Raw genomic sequence first — 16,978 nt, 5'->3', positions numbered from 1 at the left:
ATTTTTAATTTTTGACTCAAAATCTTTACTGATTATAAAATTATTCACCCATATTATTTTCTAAAATGTTTTGATGTAAAGACATTTCACATTGTGAAAAAATCAAATATAAAGCAAAACCAAAGTAGGCAATGCACAAATGAATTACAAAAATCAGCTTATCAAATATTAACATTCTTGTCATTTGAGCTCATCCTTGAAACCATAGCTATCACTAGTTTTAGCCACATTGAACGTTATTTATAAAATGAGTGCTGACTACTCCGAAGACACACACACACACCAAAAAAAAAAAAGGCATGGTAGGCAGTGCTGCTAACTTTTAACACTCCAGGTTGCAAGTAAATACTTTGATTGAACCAATATGAGACATGGTAAGTCTCACAGAAAACATCCTTTATGAGGCACACTGTGCAACTCTCAGAGTTCAAAGCATTACTTTTGCTTCGTGTTAGGCCTTGAAAATTTCGCCACCCTATAAAACTTGCTTTCTTCTGCTTTCACTCAAAAAAGTACTACTTAAAACTGTTTACTCAGAGAGGGGAAAAAAAAAAAAAAAAGCTCACCTGTGCATTACTCACGCCAGTTTTATCTTATTATAATTTAATTAACAAAAATCATTTATTTAAGGAGCAGGGGCACCCCGATGGAAGGCCTCAGGAGGTCTATGTGATACTCCTCAAAACATTCCTTACTCAGCAAATTTTGCCTAGAATTTCTTTGTTTATCCAGCAATAAAAATGAATAAAGATAATTTTGATTGCCATTCATTTGACACACAACATCAACCCCATCACAGTCTGCTGTCACTCAAAATAGACATCCTTTGTTGTTCATCAAAGTCATCAATTAATATTTATTAACATTTTTCAATCATCTGAAGACATAATTTAATAACAACTTAAGTTTTTTAAAGGTGCCTTATGTTTTTTCTTATTAGCTATAAGTATGTGGCCTGCTTGTATTTTATCCTTCGGTAAATTGAGAATCTAAAAATTCGAATCTAGGGTGCCCCGGATTGAGAGAAAAATAAATAAAAGGGAAAAGGAGACAGTGGGGGGGAAAAAATTAGCACATGTGTTTGAAATTAACAAAATCGAAGCAATGAATTCAAAAATGTAATACTTTTTGCAAATGAGGGTAACACTTCTTTCTATTTAACAATGACTGAATCAAACAAAATTGTAAGCTAAATATGAAATTTGTAAAGTTATTATTACGTACAGAATAAAATTTTTAAAAAGCTGCATTTTATATTAATAAGGTTTAACATTACCTCAAACTAAGATCAAGTATTTTGAGTTGCACTTCCATGTTATTTGAAAGTTCTAAATGCTTACAACAAAGATAATAAATAAGACAAAACAACTAAGTAGAGTGAAAATGAAACAGCTCATACATAAGTTTTGAAAGAATTTTGAATGAATAATACTTCAATGGAGAAATTTCTACTTGAAGTCTACAAAATGGCATTTTTGCATTGAATGCTAATGAGTTTAATTTCTGAATTGCATGAAATGTTTCGAAATAAAAGATTTTGTTCAAATCTAACTCTGAAATATTAAAATGTACAACAATAATGTAGCAATAATTATCAAATGAACACACACTCAGCTTACGTAATTCAATGCATTCTGGCAGTGACAGATTAATGACACAAAATTCAGTTCCCTCAATGAACGTATTTTATGGGACACAATTGAAATTTCCATGAAAATATACATCCATTATTGAAAAAACTGAATTCTTAAACTTCTGGCAAGTTATATAAAACTTAGATGACCACAATTATTTCAATAACAAGAATGAAAAAAAGTATGTGTGTGTGGGGGGGGGGGGGAGGACGGTATTAAACATTTAGGATTAATCCCATTAGTTTCAAAAAGTTAAATTGCCCTGGATAATAGACGATTAAACTTTTACTATGATAAGATGGCATTAAAAGACAAAAACAAAGAAACAATGAGAATCAAATTAAAATGTTAAACTATAGATTCCTGTATATAGTTTTGCTCCGGTACCATGAAGTTTGATTTTTTTTTTCTTTTTGCCAATTTGCATTATACAGTAATAAAATGAACCTTTTTCATTAAAACGACATCAAGACTTTAAAATGTTACAATTGACAAGCTTTGGATGGTAAGAATTTTCTGAAGTAATATTAAAATATAAATACCAATTTAAATTTAGCAATGCTTACTTAAGCCATAGCAAAGACTTTGTTACTAAGTGTGTTAACTTCTTTAGTTTATGCAGCAGAAAATTCTTCTGAGTACAATGAAAAAATATAATAATGTTAAAAAGGCTAGAAAATATAAGTGTAACTGGCAAAAACAGTAAAGCATAGGGGAACCTGCATCACTTGCTCATTAATTTAGGTTGCTGCAAAAATCAATATTATAACACTCAAGTAGTTTTTAAGAAAAATATGTATGTTGACAATATAGATTTTTAATTGATGTAATAATTAATTGCAATTTGAGAACTCAACTATTATTGCAAAACACAGTTATGCTATTACATCTTTTTCACAGTGGGGATGTGACATGAAAACCTTTTCAAATTATATTAATGCTTTTCTTTTTGATATTCTCAGTCTCCTCCTTCGAGTCAATACAATATAATTATTACTAAAGCATTTTCATAATATGAAAGCCTTTAATTCTCAAGTTTGATACATTGAATTCTTTTAGTAAAGCAAACTATGCGGCTAATGAAAGCAAATGTTGGAAATTAAAGTAAACCAGAAAGTAGTTTACTTCATCGTAGTATCTAATCATTTGATTAATTTAATTCAATTGCAAACTTAAATCAAAAACTTTTGAAGACTAAAAAAAGAAAAGGTACAAAGCAACAATACAAATGCTAATCAGCATTGGATATACGAGTAACTTTTGGTTGATTTGAAAACCAAGGGCAATGACTCAGAATTTTCAAATTACAAAAATATTAGGGTTGCATGATGTGAGTGTTAGAATACTCAACGATCAAAGCATTCTGTACAGAGAACAATTATCTTATGCAATGTAAATAAGTATATTTCAACATTAAATATTTCAATAACTAAAGAAATCAATCAAAAAGCTAATTATATCAGAACAACAAACAAAATGTATAGTTTCTTCAAATAATTATCATTAATAACTGACTATTATTGTTTTTGCTATCTAAATTTTATTGTCCTTTGATGCTTGAAGTCCCTCTGCAAGTAAAATGTACTTTTCCATAAGTCTCCCATTAAACATAGAACTGATTTTTGCAAGACAATTTTTTGTATAAATCAGAAAATCCAGTTACTTGATTTTCAATGTGTAGCACAACTAGAAATGCATAATTGTAATAAATACAGAAATATGTAATGACAAAACTTAAGAATTTTCAATTAAATACTGCAAAATAAAATTAAATGAGCATTACATGAAAAATGAGTAAAATTTTTTGCGTTAAAACAGAGATAAAATGGAATAATCAACATTAGTAAAACGCGAATTATGAAGAAATTATTTTTTCAGTTTGCACTTAATTTTCATTGATTACTGGTTATGATCAAAGCTAAGATTACTTTATTTGTGAATAATTGTAAATTTTAATTAAATGCAGTTTTGTTTTGAAGTAATTTCTGGAAAATACCCAGACAATAAGATTTTAATACAGAATTCAGAACAAGTTTCTTTTTTTTTTTAAGTTTTAAATATTAATTTTTGTCTTATTAAGTAACAAAACTAAATCTAATGCATACATAACTGTGCATAATGGGTATAAAAAACGAATTTAAGTAGCATTGTTAAAAACATATTTAGATAATATAGAAAGTACTATTTGAAACACACATTTCGTTCCAATTTGAAAAAGTAAACAAAAATAACATATTTCTGAAATACACAAATTCTTGCTGTCACATTTAAAACAGTATGACACTAAAAATAAATAAATTAAAATCAAAATATGCAAAAACATATTGCAAGTAGTATTTAATCAAAGTATGATTTTCTGAAACAAGGACAACAACTGAGAGCCAATTGAGATTTTGTGGCTAAGCAAACTTTCAAACTTTAAATGATTATTTAAATCAAAGTACTTCAATTGCTTTGCAGAATGGACTAGATTTGAAAACTAGATTGATGTAAGCATGATATGATAATGATTAGCATAAATTAATAAAATTAGAAAGGGGAAAAACATGGAAATGATAAAGAAACACATATACATTAAGTGGCTCTTTTAATTAGAATCACAGAATGATGATACCTTATTTTCTTCAATACTTTAAAATACTTATTTATAATGTTCAATTATAAAAATATACTAGTTGATAAAATACACATACAAACTCTGTTATAAGAATTTCATTTATTAAACTTGATTTGTAACACCCTGGTTTTAATATCCCTCCAATTGATTTAAGATGTCAATCTTGAAGGAACTTACAGCCAGGCAAGTTCCAATTGGGGAGGGGGGGGGGAGCAGAGGCGTAGCTAGACCCGACTTTCGGGGGGGGGGGGGTACTTCTTTTATACATACATATATATATATATATATATATATATATATATATATATATATATATATATGTGTGTGTGTGTATAAACTTTTTTTAGTATTAAAAAAATAAGAGGGAGGTGAATCTTACATACTTTGGAATGGAGTGCCCCAAGTCCGATACTTGTGTCAAACAAAACAAAAGCGAAGAAATTTTTTTTTTTAATGTTATGGAAAATTCAACTTTTTTTCTTTTCCCTCCATTTAATTTAAAGTGAAAATTTCTAGCAACGTCTTGTCAAAACCAGTCGATACAAATCAGGGAGAAATCAAATATCTGATGAGCGTGTTCTGTTCATTTCAGTGTGACTGCTTAATTTAGAGTCTAACACACATCTACAAAAGCTGGCATCCTTGAAAACTAATAGATATTTCCATATCCGCCTGTAAACTGGATGTCTGGCTTTCAATCTCATCGGTGGTCAGACTATAAAGACTATTTTTACTAACTTGGTTTGCACTAAAAGTATGATTCATACTTTCATAATGAAATAAAATAAAAAAAGACTTCTTGAATTATAACCCGAAAAAAAGAAATTGCTTTTCATATCGTTATATTTATATGTTGCTTTTTATGTATTTACATTTGTGCTAATTCTAAAGCAGTTAATAAAATTTGAATTAAAAAAAAAATAGGGAAGAAATATAGATGGTAGAACATGATTCGCTCAAAGCTGTGTGCCATCTGTTCTCTTTTCAAGTTTTTATTTTTAATTTTATTAGCTGCTTTAGAATTTACATAAATATCTATTTGAGAGAGCAACAGCAATTTTCGAGTGTTATAAACAGAAGTCTTTTTTATTTTCTATTTTTTAATGCGAACCAAGCTAACAGAAATAATCTAGATTCATTTCGTCATTTCGTTTTTAAACATTTTATTCATGTAATGCTATGCAGTTTTTCTTTTGAATTAAAATAAAATTACCTTTAGAAGGGTCCGATGGGACTAATGCTGCTTTGCAGACTGTAAATCGTTTTCTTCGGACGACGTTAACTTTCTCCTTTTAGAGCAATCCTTTTCGTCATTTTCATTTTTTTCTTTGGGTTTAAAAAAGCTTGTTATCGGTTTTGCTCACTTCATTATGCAGCAACTTTCACTTAGAATGTACTATTCTAAACAGACTGTACGTTTCCAAAAGAATATGCAGTTAATACTGGCTGAAAAATCAATGTGATTGCAATGGATATTCTTTTTAGCAAAGGCAGTTTTGACTATGACCTATGACACACACGAGATTAGACCAACAAAAACCTCGATCGTCTTGAATTCCGGTTATGCTATCATTTTCGGATTCGAAGCCCAGTGATCTTTAAAGCAGCGTATAAAAACATTTTCTTCAATTCAGAAACAGAGAAATTGTCTTCAAGAGCTGAGGAGGCAGTGGAAAAAACTGAGAAATGCGTTCCACGAATAGGCTTTCTAGGAAGATTAACATAAGGACAGTCGTTTCAAGCACTTTCTTGGAAGAAGAGTAAAGGGGTGAAATTCAGAGGTTTGACATGTAAGATGAACTTTTCAAGTTCATGGTTAAACGTCATTCAAGTTAAAAGCCATTTCGCTGTTATCTGGATTAGTACTGTTCTTTGGTTGCTCTCTTTCTTAAAATTGTGATTCCTAAGAAAAACGAAATGATAGGAGTGAAAAGAAAGTATAAGATTTTTTCAAGTGATGAAAAAAGGAAAATCGTAGAATATTGACCAAGTTAGATTTGCAGCAATCGCTAACCTCGAGGGGATAAATAATGAATCCAAAAAAAAAAAAAAAAAAAATCAGGGACCAAAAACCAATAAAAGACTTTTTCTTGAAAAAGATATGCTTAAAGTTTCTTTTACTGTCAAAATGATTCCTTAAACTCGCAATAAAGCACTTAATAATGTAATAAAAGAAAAAAAACCTAACAAAACTAAAACAGAGGAATTTTAATCAAGAGCCCATATTGTCTTTAGAATCGATTTCAAATTTTCACCATCATATTCCAAATTTCTATAGTCTTAAAGCCCCTGTATCTCCAAACCTCTTTATCTCGATTTTTTTCTTTCGTGTGAAATTCGAACTATACAGATTCGACTGTATGCAATATTCCCACTGCGCCGCTCATAAAATTAAACAAATTTAACAATTTGCAAAATCTATGACAAAGAAAGGCTACATATACGTGGATGTAACAAATCAATCTCATTTCTAAAGCAAAGGGTCAAATTTCACTCAATTATCAAAAAATTGTCACAGCAGAGGGAGGCGTCTTTATACTTGAGGGTCACTCATGGAGCAGATTTTCAATGGCATTGGCGGGGGGGGGGGAGGGCGGGGGGGGGGGAGCGAAGTGAATTTTTGACATTTGTTACTCAGAAAAAAGTCGTTTTGATTTTTTTTCTTTTTCTTCTTTTTTTTTTCTTTTTCTTCTCTTTTCTTTTTCTCTTTTTTTTTGAGATAAACGTTTCGGGGGGGAGGGGGGGGGTTGTCCCCAAAACCCCCCCTTAGCTACGCCCCTGGGGGGGAGTGGTAAACGTATGGCATTGCCTGTAGTAGAAAATAGAAAGGTCATTTGGTTTGCCTGTATTTTTACAAATAATGGATGATGAATTTCTCACCAATTGGCTATGTTAATTTGCTCGCCTTTGTTATGGTAATTTGCTCGTCCACGCTATGGTAAAATATTCATCCACATTATGGTAATTTGCTCGTCCATGCTATGGTAAATTATTCATCCACATTATGGTAATTTGCTCATCCACGTTATAACTTCCTCAGTAAAATGTTCTGAAAACTGGAATAGAAAAAGAACAAAACCGAATTTTCGAAAAATCGCTTCAAGGTGCTCATCCATATGATACGAACTAATTTTATGCCAAATTTCATTAAAATCGGCCAAATGGTCTAAGCCCTATACCCTATGACATCCAGACAGAGATGAAGAGACACAGACTTTCAGCTTTATTAAAGTAAAGACTATGCACAAATTTTATTTTCTTGCTAGCTAGGACTTGATGTGTCAAGGACAAAAAATGAACAGTATTTTTTGTTGGCAGTGGATGAATCAATGCATACAATACAGAGAACGAGTTCATGCCCAGTAAATAAAAAGGAAGCAATCACTCGAACAAAAAGAAAAAAAAAAGATTTTCGAAATTCAAAGCATAGGTGCAAGTTTGGTGATGTGTTCAAGACGGAAAATATTTTCAGCTCCCCTCCATCCCCCCCCCCCCCCGCCGCTCGCATGTGGGCTTAAGGAAAAATTTATGTGTATAAATGTTGTAGATTTTAACAATGCTAGTTTTGGAATCTGTGTTTGATTTAAATTTTAAGTCTTTAAATTGTAATATTTAAGCAATTTGATATCATAATTCCAAAAAAAATCTAAAATCCGGCAATAAGGGTGGGGGGTGGGGGGGTCAGGGGGCTCTCCCTGAAATTGAAGCTTTAAAAAACAAATTGTACTCTATCTTTCATAACGTTTATACACTTTTTGAATGCACTATTGAAGGGATGGAGTTCAGAAATCCTCCTTCGGCAATATTTCAAAATTGAAGTTCTAAAAATGCAATTTTAGACGATGTTGGATGAGGTTAGGGGTAAAAGCGTTCGCAGCTCCCCACTATTAGTTTTTTGCCAATCATAAACATTTTTATTCTAGCAATAAAATCGCTTAGGACATACGACTTTCACTTTTGCACCATAAATCAGTTATGATCAGAAAATCTACCCAAGGTAGCGCCAACAAACCAGAAAAGAAGGAAAGGCGGATGAAGGGTATGGCTTCAAATTTCCCCCTGATTATTTCCAAAATTTCCATTTTCATTAAAATCTTCAAAATTCCCGATAGTTTCCATTTTACCTGGTATGTGGACGCCCTTTGCTATGGCGAAAACATTTCATCTTATCAGCAATCACTCTCAATCGGTGATTCAGATTCAACTCTAAAGACATTTAAAGAGCATACATAATTTTCATTTATGCGTGTAAAGTTTGCAAAAAGAAAAAAAAACCCTGCAAATGGAAAAAAATGAAAGGATGATCGAAAATAGCATGAATAAAGGCTCAATTAGAGCCAATTATTTCGAAAAATCAGGGAGAATAGCGAGCAATTCCTCGATCTGCGATGCAGTGAGTTAGAAATAACAGAGCTATACCTAAAAAAAGTCAAACTGCGCAAGTCTAAAAGCCACTCCTCCAAAAGCACGTTGCAAACAAAACAAGCCCATAGCGGAAAACTGAGAGAATGTCGATGTAAATTTGTGGTTATGGAATGGTCCAGTAATTACAGCATATTTTTCAAACACTCAATTTTTTTTTTTTGAAGTAAAAACTGAAAGAAAGTCATTGAATTTCTTTCGTCTCAACCTCTGTCTCGGAAATTTTGTCCAAGACGGAAATCCGTCCTGAGACGGAAGGTCTTGCACCCATGATTCAAAGACTTAGGGGAAGGAAAGCCTGTTAATCCTTCTCCAGAAGAGTGGAGCAGATCACTATGTCCTGATTGTTCCCCACATGATACACAAGAAATAGCCTGGTTTAGTTTTTACTATTATCAAGGAACACTGAATCCTTTGGAGATCTGGGAAGTAACAAGTTATTGGGATATGCTCACTTTGGAAACAGTAACTTGAAGACAGTTTGAGTGGGAGAATGCAGGAATTCCATAGTTTTAATCCGACGGAAATTCCAGGAAAACAAGAGGGGAACACAAACACGTTTGAAATTATTTTTTAAGGGAAAGCTGCCTTTCACTGTGATGTTAAAAAACAATTCCTATTAAAAAAATATGAATTTCAAACCTTCATTTTACAAGTCAGTTTCAAGTGAAGGATTTTTAAAAACTGTTATCAATAAAAATCCATAATAAATCACACATAATCTTAGGTAATTTTGATGAATTTTTTAATACTTAAAATGGCACTATTTTAAGAAAGCAATGTATGAAAATCAAAAGTTGCATAGTTTGAAAACTTTTTTTCCACTAATGCATATTTTATAAGTTATAGAATCTCTACTATTCATACCAATGAGCCACAAAATGTACATATGCATAAAAATACAAATATATAACTATATCATTATCTAATATAACCATTATCTACATGTATAAATGAGAAAAGGAGGAATTTCTTTCTTTGAAACAAATTATATTGAACTTGAAATTAATGGTTGGAATAGATGGGAAATGAAAACAATACTCATTTCAACAAATATATGGAAAGTAGTTACAGTTCAACATAAAGAATTTCACGAAAGCTCAACACAAGAGAAAGTTTCTTTACAACTCTGAAAACCACTTGAATTTTCAGAACAAAACAAAAGTAATTAGAGGTAACAATGTTCAGACTTACTCAACACCTTTCTTTGGTTTGCTTTTGGCTTTTTTCTTTACAAACATTTGGGCTTCCGGAAATAATAAAGAACGTCTCAAACATTCTTTCAAGAAGGCATACCATCCTGAGGAATTGGCTGAAATTGCACAGTACTCGTTTGCATAGAACAGCAAACCACTTTTATACATACATACATACATACAAGCACACAAGAAACATAGCAGCCTGCTGCTTCTCAAAATTGCTGACCAGGAAAATTTGTAGCACAATTTATTTGTTAATTTAAAAAATGTTTATATCCTCACACAAGTCTGTCTCCCTGTACACTGTGATGAGCTGCCACCGTATGTGTTGGATGCTTCACTGCCTGCAACAGTTAAGACGACAACATGACATCAAAACTAATCGCTTCTGCTAGTGGATACACACATGCATGAGATGCAAGCAGCACTAAACGCAGCTGATAATGAAGCAACTTCAAAACAGCAATGGCTAAATATCAAGAATATGTAAGTCCTCGCTCCTAAAATAAGAAAAAGGATGCAAAGCCATGCACTAGAGTTCACTTTTTAAGGAAACATAAGCAGAGAAAAACCTTTTTAATATTTTAAGGTTGAATAACTGAAACAAAGTGTTATTAAGATTAGGAGTTTGACTTTTGCCATAATAACTCACTGATGTTCTTACCCTTCAAGAAAATTATAATTTTAAGTATGGTAGTTCGACCACCAAATGAATAGTTCACATGCTTTTTGAAAAGTAGGTTTCAAAAGTTTTTTTTTTTTGATGAATTGGTAACGGAAACTTCTTTCTGTACAATTACAAAAAAGAAGCATCAAAAATTTTTTGTATTTGTCTATTGTTTAGATGCTTTACTTGGTGGCTGCACCAATTTTCATTTATACCCCTAAAAACCTGAAACAAAAATACCAAAGCTATCCCAGTTTTCTTTTTTTACTATTTAAATTTAGAAACAAAATTTTATTTTTAACATTTTTAGCAATTTTTTAAATGAATCTAAAGTTTCTTCTAAAGTAAAGAATCTGATGTTTCTGCTGCTTTAAAGACATAAAAATAAAACGTGTTTTAAGGTCAGAAGCCAATTTTTTTTATCAGGGCGTTGAACCAATATGAGGTAAAAAATAGCAGTCAATAAAATTACTGCAATGCATCGTAAATACCCAAAATATAATGATTAAATGCCTTGAGAGAAGATACTACGCTACAGATAAGAAATAAAAACTATCTTCATTCTTCAGATAAGAGATTCTACCCCTCATTCTAGCTATTGAATGATTAAAATCAACTGAGCCCTAATGTCATTGTTCTATCCTTAGAATGTCAGAGCAGAGAGGGTTTTTTCTCACATTTCTATACATCTGCAGTTCCCTCGGTATCTATTGTTATTGAGCTGATTAAGTATGCAAAAAATGTGATTTTTAATGACGAACATTTGGTAAATCTAGTTTTTAATTATAGAAATGTACTTTTGTTTTTAAGTAAAAATTATTTAGAGACCCCAATTATAAACAAATTATATACCGACTAGATTTTCTTATAGTTAGAAGAAAAAAAATCAATATTTCTCGCAAATAGATAAATAGAATAAATGCAAAAAAAAGGGGGGGGGGTATAGCAAAGCGGAAAAGTGTCTGTCAGCCTTTACACATACAACTGATGAGTTGATTTAAATTAAACATTTTTGTTTAAAAAGATTTTGGTTATGACTGCTCATTTCAGTTTTTAAGATTTGAACTAATTATTCAATTTTCTACAACATTAGGATTGAAATTTGAATCCTATATAAATTGTGGCTTTACATTTGAACATAAAGTATTGTTATGTACCATAATAAAAGTATCAACTTTCTAAACAGTTTTTTATACTTAAAAAAATACAATTTGTTTGTGTTGCGGTGAAGTTAACTTCACAGCCACAACACGAACACAAATAATTATTTTTTTATGTACAAAATATACTTTTAGAAAGTCGATCCTTTAAATTATAACACATAATGGTTCCTTATATTCAAATATACAGGCACAAAAAGTCAAAGTTTAAAATATAACATTAAAAAGATGTTTCTCTGAATTTATCAGCAAGCTTTGGTACAAAAAGCAATAACAAAAAAGAAAAAAGCAACTTAAAACATGAGCTAAGCAAATGAAAATAAAAACTAAAGAATAAAAAACAATTATAAATGATGTATCAAGTTTTACCTCGTCAGGTCTCCTTTCTGTGCCTTTTAACAAAAGGTTATTAAATTCTCTTTCTAAAATTTGCCTAACCTGAAAAGAAATGAACTTTTAACTTTTATGAAAATTTAACAATAAATACAAGAGTAGTAAAATGAAATAATTATTGATAAGTTTTTAGTTCCTGATGAAACACTTTCACAAGGAAAACAATGAAGAAAGATTTTAAAAGTAAAGAATACAACAAACTAGGCTACAAAAGAGTATGGAATAGATCTATTTAGACAACAGGAGAAACTCAATCTTGAATTCATTCCAGAACTACAATAAAAATTTTCAAAGGTATTAATGAAAATTTGCTTTCTTTTACTGTAACAAACCTACATAAATAGCTGAAAAAAAAAGGGCCAATTCTTTTTAACTATTATAGTACATAAATAATAATTAAAAAAATGTATTTTCCATAGCAACAAGAAATAAGTAAAGAAAGAAACTTTAATTTCAAACTCAATCATTTTTAAGAAACAAAGAAAAAAACCTTTGTGCAGAAAAAGAAAAGAAAATATAACAATGTTAAATCACACAAATTTGCAAAAAATTGCAGACAAGCATTTATGAGTTACAAGGAACCACTATTTTCAATGCAAAAGAGGCATGTTTATGGATAAAAAGACAATCGACAGCTCACTTTTGCATTGAAAAATTTTGTTGCTTTCAATCCTGAAACACAAGTCCGCAGTTCCTTACAAAATTGCGCAATTTAAGATTGTTACATTTTCTTTTTCTAATCTCTTTTGTTCCCTGAAACACATTATTTATCAACACACAAAGATCAAATACATAGTTTCATAACAATTACAGAGAGTATAAGACGTAACAGCTAGAAAAAAGTTAAACACTGCAAAAATTAAAAACACAATTATACCTGTTTTCTCACAAGGCCTTTGCAATTACATTTGTGTTTAGAGAATTTTTAGAAAAAAAAAAAAAAAACCTTGATCGCTACACAGTTTGAAGTATCCCTAGACCACTCTTGAAGGGATTTGGTAATTATAGCTTTTACAAAAAATTAGTCCAGATGATGGTCAAGGTTAACATTTGCGACACACACACAATTTAACTCTTTTTAGAAAAAAATAATATTTTTTACACAAATAAATGAAAATTCTACAAAGCAACAATGCAAAATAATTATTTAAAAAAAAGTAATTGATAAAAAAAAAACAAGAATGACAAACCTGAGTGTTTTGTGTTGGAATTTGCAATGCTAACGCCATAGCTGCATGGTCAAAACTTTCATCAAGAGCAATCACAGATCCATGAACACCACTGTCTATCAAATTTACAGAATAATCTCGTAAGCCTATACTATCAGCCCATTTAATTACTCTGTCATTTGACCAGACTAATATATCTGAAAGGATACAAACGCAGATAAAAAAAATCAACATTTCCATAAAAATAGATCAAAAATAAAGTAACAATATAAAAACAACAAACAAAAGGTTTTAATTTACTACCTTTGATTTCATGCTCAGAAAGTTTTCTTCTGTCTTCTAGGGCTTCTCTGTTATAATTTAACCTTTTCAAACAATTTATACCATACTGTAAGCTGGTTCTACATAAAAAAAAGGAGACTTCAATATGAGAAATTATAATATACATATGTAATTCATAAATAAGCTTTTTGTAAAAGTAAGGGGGATACCTATGGAAGCCATCAACCATTTTTAAATGCATTCTAAGATCCTTTTTTGTTAAGTGGTCCAACATTCGAGCATCTACCAAACATTCCATAAAAGTAGATCTGTACTGTGCAAGTCCTAAGCTTGGTAACCATTCATTACCAATCCATTCATGATTCATTTCTCCAAATGCTAAACTCTGTGAAAGAATGGATTAGTGGTATTAAATCAAAAAAGAAATAGAACAGATAACATGCATAACATGCAAAAAAAATTATTTTTTTAGCTTGTAACGCAGAGTTGAAAACTAAAGATGTAAAATCTTACTTTTTGAATGATGGAACTGTATAGCAAAATTAATTCTAAAATTATAAAACTTAAACTTAGTCTAAGAATAGAGTAAATTCATAAATATTGCTTACAGTTCTAGATGGTTTAGGTGCAGATGGACTGGTTAGTGCTACCATTTCTTGAATTGCAAGTCTTAATTTTAACCGATGAAGTGGATTACTGATTCCAATTTCTCGTTGTATTTCTGTATCGGATAAGGCAGACATTATTGCACCACTCTTTACGTTGGCTCGGCAAGCAGCGACATACCAGGCAGGCATGCCAACCCATAGCTAAAAATTAAGTTTTAAATAAAAAAACATGTCAAAGAAAATTAATTACAGACGCTCAATTTTTATTCTGTTAGGAGGTTACCTCTCCTGCTTACTGTAGCTCACCAAACTCCGGAAACCTCTAGCAGTTCCACTCGGATCGGCTCATGGTAGGATATTACCTCTCATCTTCACTACATACTAACTACGTTAATATAGTCTTTTAAGTGCATTTTCAAAAAACTTATAATAGTAATATATTCTGGCTACACGTTAATGGAGGTGGTCGCTGAACAGAGGTGATTGTAAGCAGAAGTTTCACGGTATTAGATGATATGCTATCAGGGTTCATACACATGAGGTTAAAAAAAATTCCCTGATTTTTCCAGGCTGTTTTTTTTAGAAAATTCCAGGTTACTAGTTTCATTTAAAATTAAGTATAAATTACAATATTTTCAAAGTAATTAAAATTGTTTAAAGTAGCAATGCAAAAGAATTGAAAACTTTTCACCTTACATTTATATTAAAAATAAATGAAAATTGTTTTCTTTTATTTCTCAAAATTTATTAATTTTTTTAACCGCTTTGTTCAAAATTGTTTTCATTTGTTTACTACTTGTTGAAAACAAAGTACTTTCAACTCCTTTTAACGTTTCTTTGATGCCACGTCGCATGTGTAATATTAGAGTTTTGCTATAATTGGACAGCAATCTCTTAGCTTCCGCTTTTGGCTTACAATAATTCTTTTTATTTACTTATTAGTAAATAACACAAAACATATTGAGCAAAATACATATTTTTCACTATTAATTTGATTAACTTGTTGCATCGATTGGCATACCATATCATGCATAATAACAAAAATCAATATCCGCCAATCATAGGTCTATGCTAATAATCATTAGTTTTTTTTTTTGCATATTAATGGATGCTTACATTAAAACTTCTTTTCCAGAAAATAATTAATTAAAAAAAAATTATAATTTATTGCACATTTTAGATTACTTTCAATAGTTTACAATGAGATAAACATCCAATTCTGTTTTTGGAAATGTATGTTTACTTCCATCTTACAAATGACCAAATATGGCGACTAAATGAAAAATGTAAGATAATAAGTAAAATTTCTGTATTTGTAGCATAAAAGTAGTTATAAATAATGACCTTAAAAAACTACAATTAAGACAAAATAGATAGTTTTTAGCACTTAAGCGTCTAAATCCATTAGAATGAAAAAAAAAAAAAAATTAAATAAAATTTTGCATTTTCCCAGAAAATAATTACGAATTATCCACAAAACACGGGCACATTTTGCTTTTGTTTCAATATTTTGCATTGTAATAAACATCCAATACCATTTTGGGAAACCTAGGCACTTTTTAAAAATAATAAATCTTCATGAAACTACAATTCAATTGAAAAGTTGTTAGCACGTTTGAATCCAAGGCAATGAAAATAAGATTAAGTTTTAAGAACAAAATTCTTCATTTCTCAAAAAAATTATACTTAAAAATTAAAAAAAAAAAAACAACTTGCTGCACATTTTGCGTTACTTTCATTAGTTTGCAGTTAAAGAAAACATCCAATTCAGCTTCATTTTTGGAAACCTAGGCTTTTAAGCATCGTGTCTACTTTTATCTTGTGAATGACCAAAAATGGCGACTACGTTTCACACGTTGCTGAAAAGAGTTTTCAATCAAAAAACGATTTCTCCCATTGACCCTCACATTCTCAGGCTATTGCTTTTGAAGCAGTGAATTGTCTTCTCCCCTGTTAACCTTGTGCATAATTCCTGTTCACCTGAGGAAATTTTTTCTTGGGAAATACTGAGGGGCAAAAATGGTGACTGCAAAAGTTTTTTTTTTGGGTCGCCACTTTTTTTATTGCCACAATTTTTTTCAGGAAACATTGACAAAAATGAAGAATAGATCCCATAGTACAAAATTCCCAGGGAAAAAATTGGGAAAAAAATTTTTTTGGGGGCAAAATTGGAAAATTCCCCCGACTTTTCCCTGACATTTTTAACTATGTCATTCCCTGACAAGTCCAGGTTTTCCCGGAGCGTACGAACCCTGCGCTATAGTTAAATTGAAAAACTAGCCGAAAGAGAAAAAATACATTTTAAAGAGAAATTTTAAAATCTGTCAAAACGTTTGGACTATTTATCTGATGGAATTCATAGCTGCAAGTATAAAAGGTTCGACTAGAGAGAGATATTTTGGGTTCTCACATTTATTTTCATAGAGATAAACTGCCTATAGAATTTAGCCAATAGTTGAATTTGGAATTTTTTTTTTTCAATGGTCAAGGACTCAATTATTGGGAAAAAAATTTATTAGAGAGAATGTTGCAGGAAGCTTTTGCTACAGGACAGTGAAAACGAGGCAATCATGGATGTGTAGCAGAGTGTCTCTTATTTTCGAAGTATGAAAATATCACTCTCACCCCCTAATTTGGTTCCTTTTTATATATAAAAAAATCAGACAAAGTTTTAGCATGATTGGACAAAATTTAGAGGTAGCTCAATGAAGGAGAGGTTAAGAAGGCACGTGATGCATGCGTGCAGTATAAGGAAAACGTTTAAATAACTTTTCTATACATTTATTATTACTTTTGTTTTATATTTTAACTCATAGACAAGATGGAA

At 30.7% G+C, this 16,978-nt stretch overlaps 1 protein-coding gene across 1 annotated transcript in view; it reads right to left on the bottom strand.

Moving 5' to 3' along the window:
• Positions 1-10,150: 10,150 nt before the first annotated feature.
• LOC129235289 (liprin-alpha-2-like) overlaps positions 10,151-16,978 on the bottom strand; it is a 105,884-nt gene continuing 99,056 nt past the window's right edge. The window contains exons 20-25 of the mRNA XM_054869015.1: positions 14,152-14,352; positions 13,753-13,928; positions 13,565-13,662; positions 13,283-13,458; positions 12,069-12,137; positions 10,151-10,216 (exon numbers count right to left, since the gene is read on the bottom strand). Of these exons, the coding sequence (XP_054724990.1) occupies positions 10,151-10,216; positions 12,069-12,137; positions 13,283-13,458; positions 13,565-13,662; positions 13,753-13,928; positions 14,152-14,352 (786 nt within the window). The remainder of the gene's footprint in view (positions 10,217-12,068; positions 12,138-13,282; positions 13,459-13,564; positions 13,663-13,752; positions 13,929-14,151; positions 14,353-16,978) is intronic.

Source organism: Uloborus diversus, chromosome 2 (genome assembly GCF_026930045.1).
Source record: "Uloborus diversus isolate 005 chromosome 2, Udiv.v.3.1, whole genome shotgun sequence".
Classification (NCBI taxonomy): domain Eukaryota; kingdom Metazoa; phylum Arthropoda; class Arachnida; order Araneae; family Uloboridae; genus Uloborus; species Uloborus diversus.
Note: the sequence above shows the minus strand (reverse complement) of the source record. Positions and strands in the feature narration are given on the sequence as shown.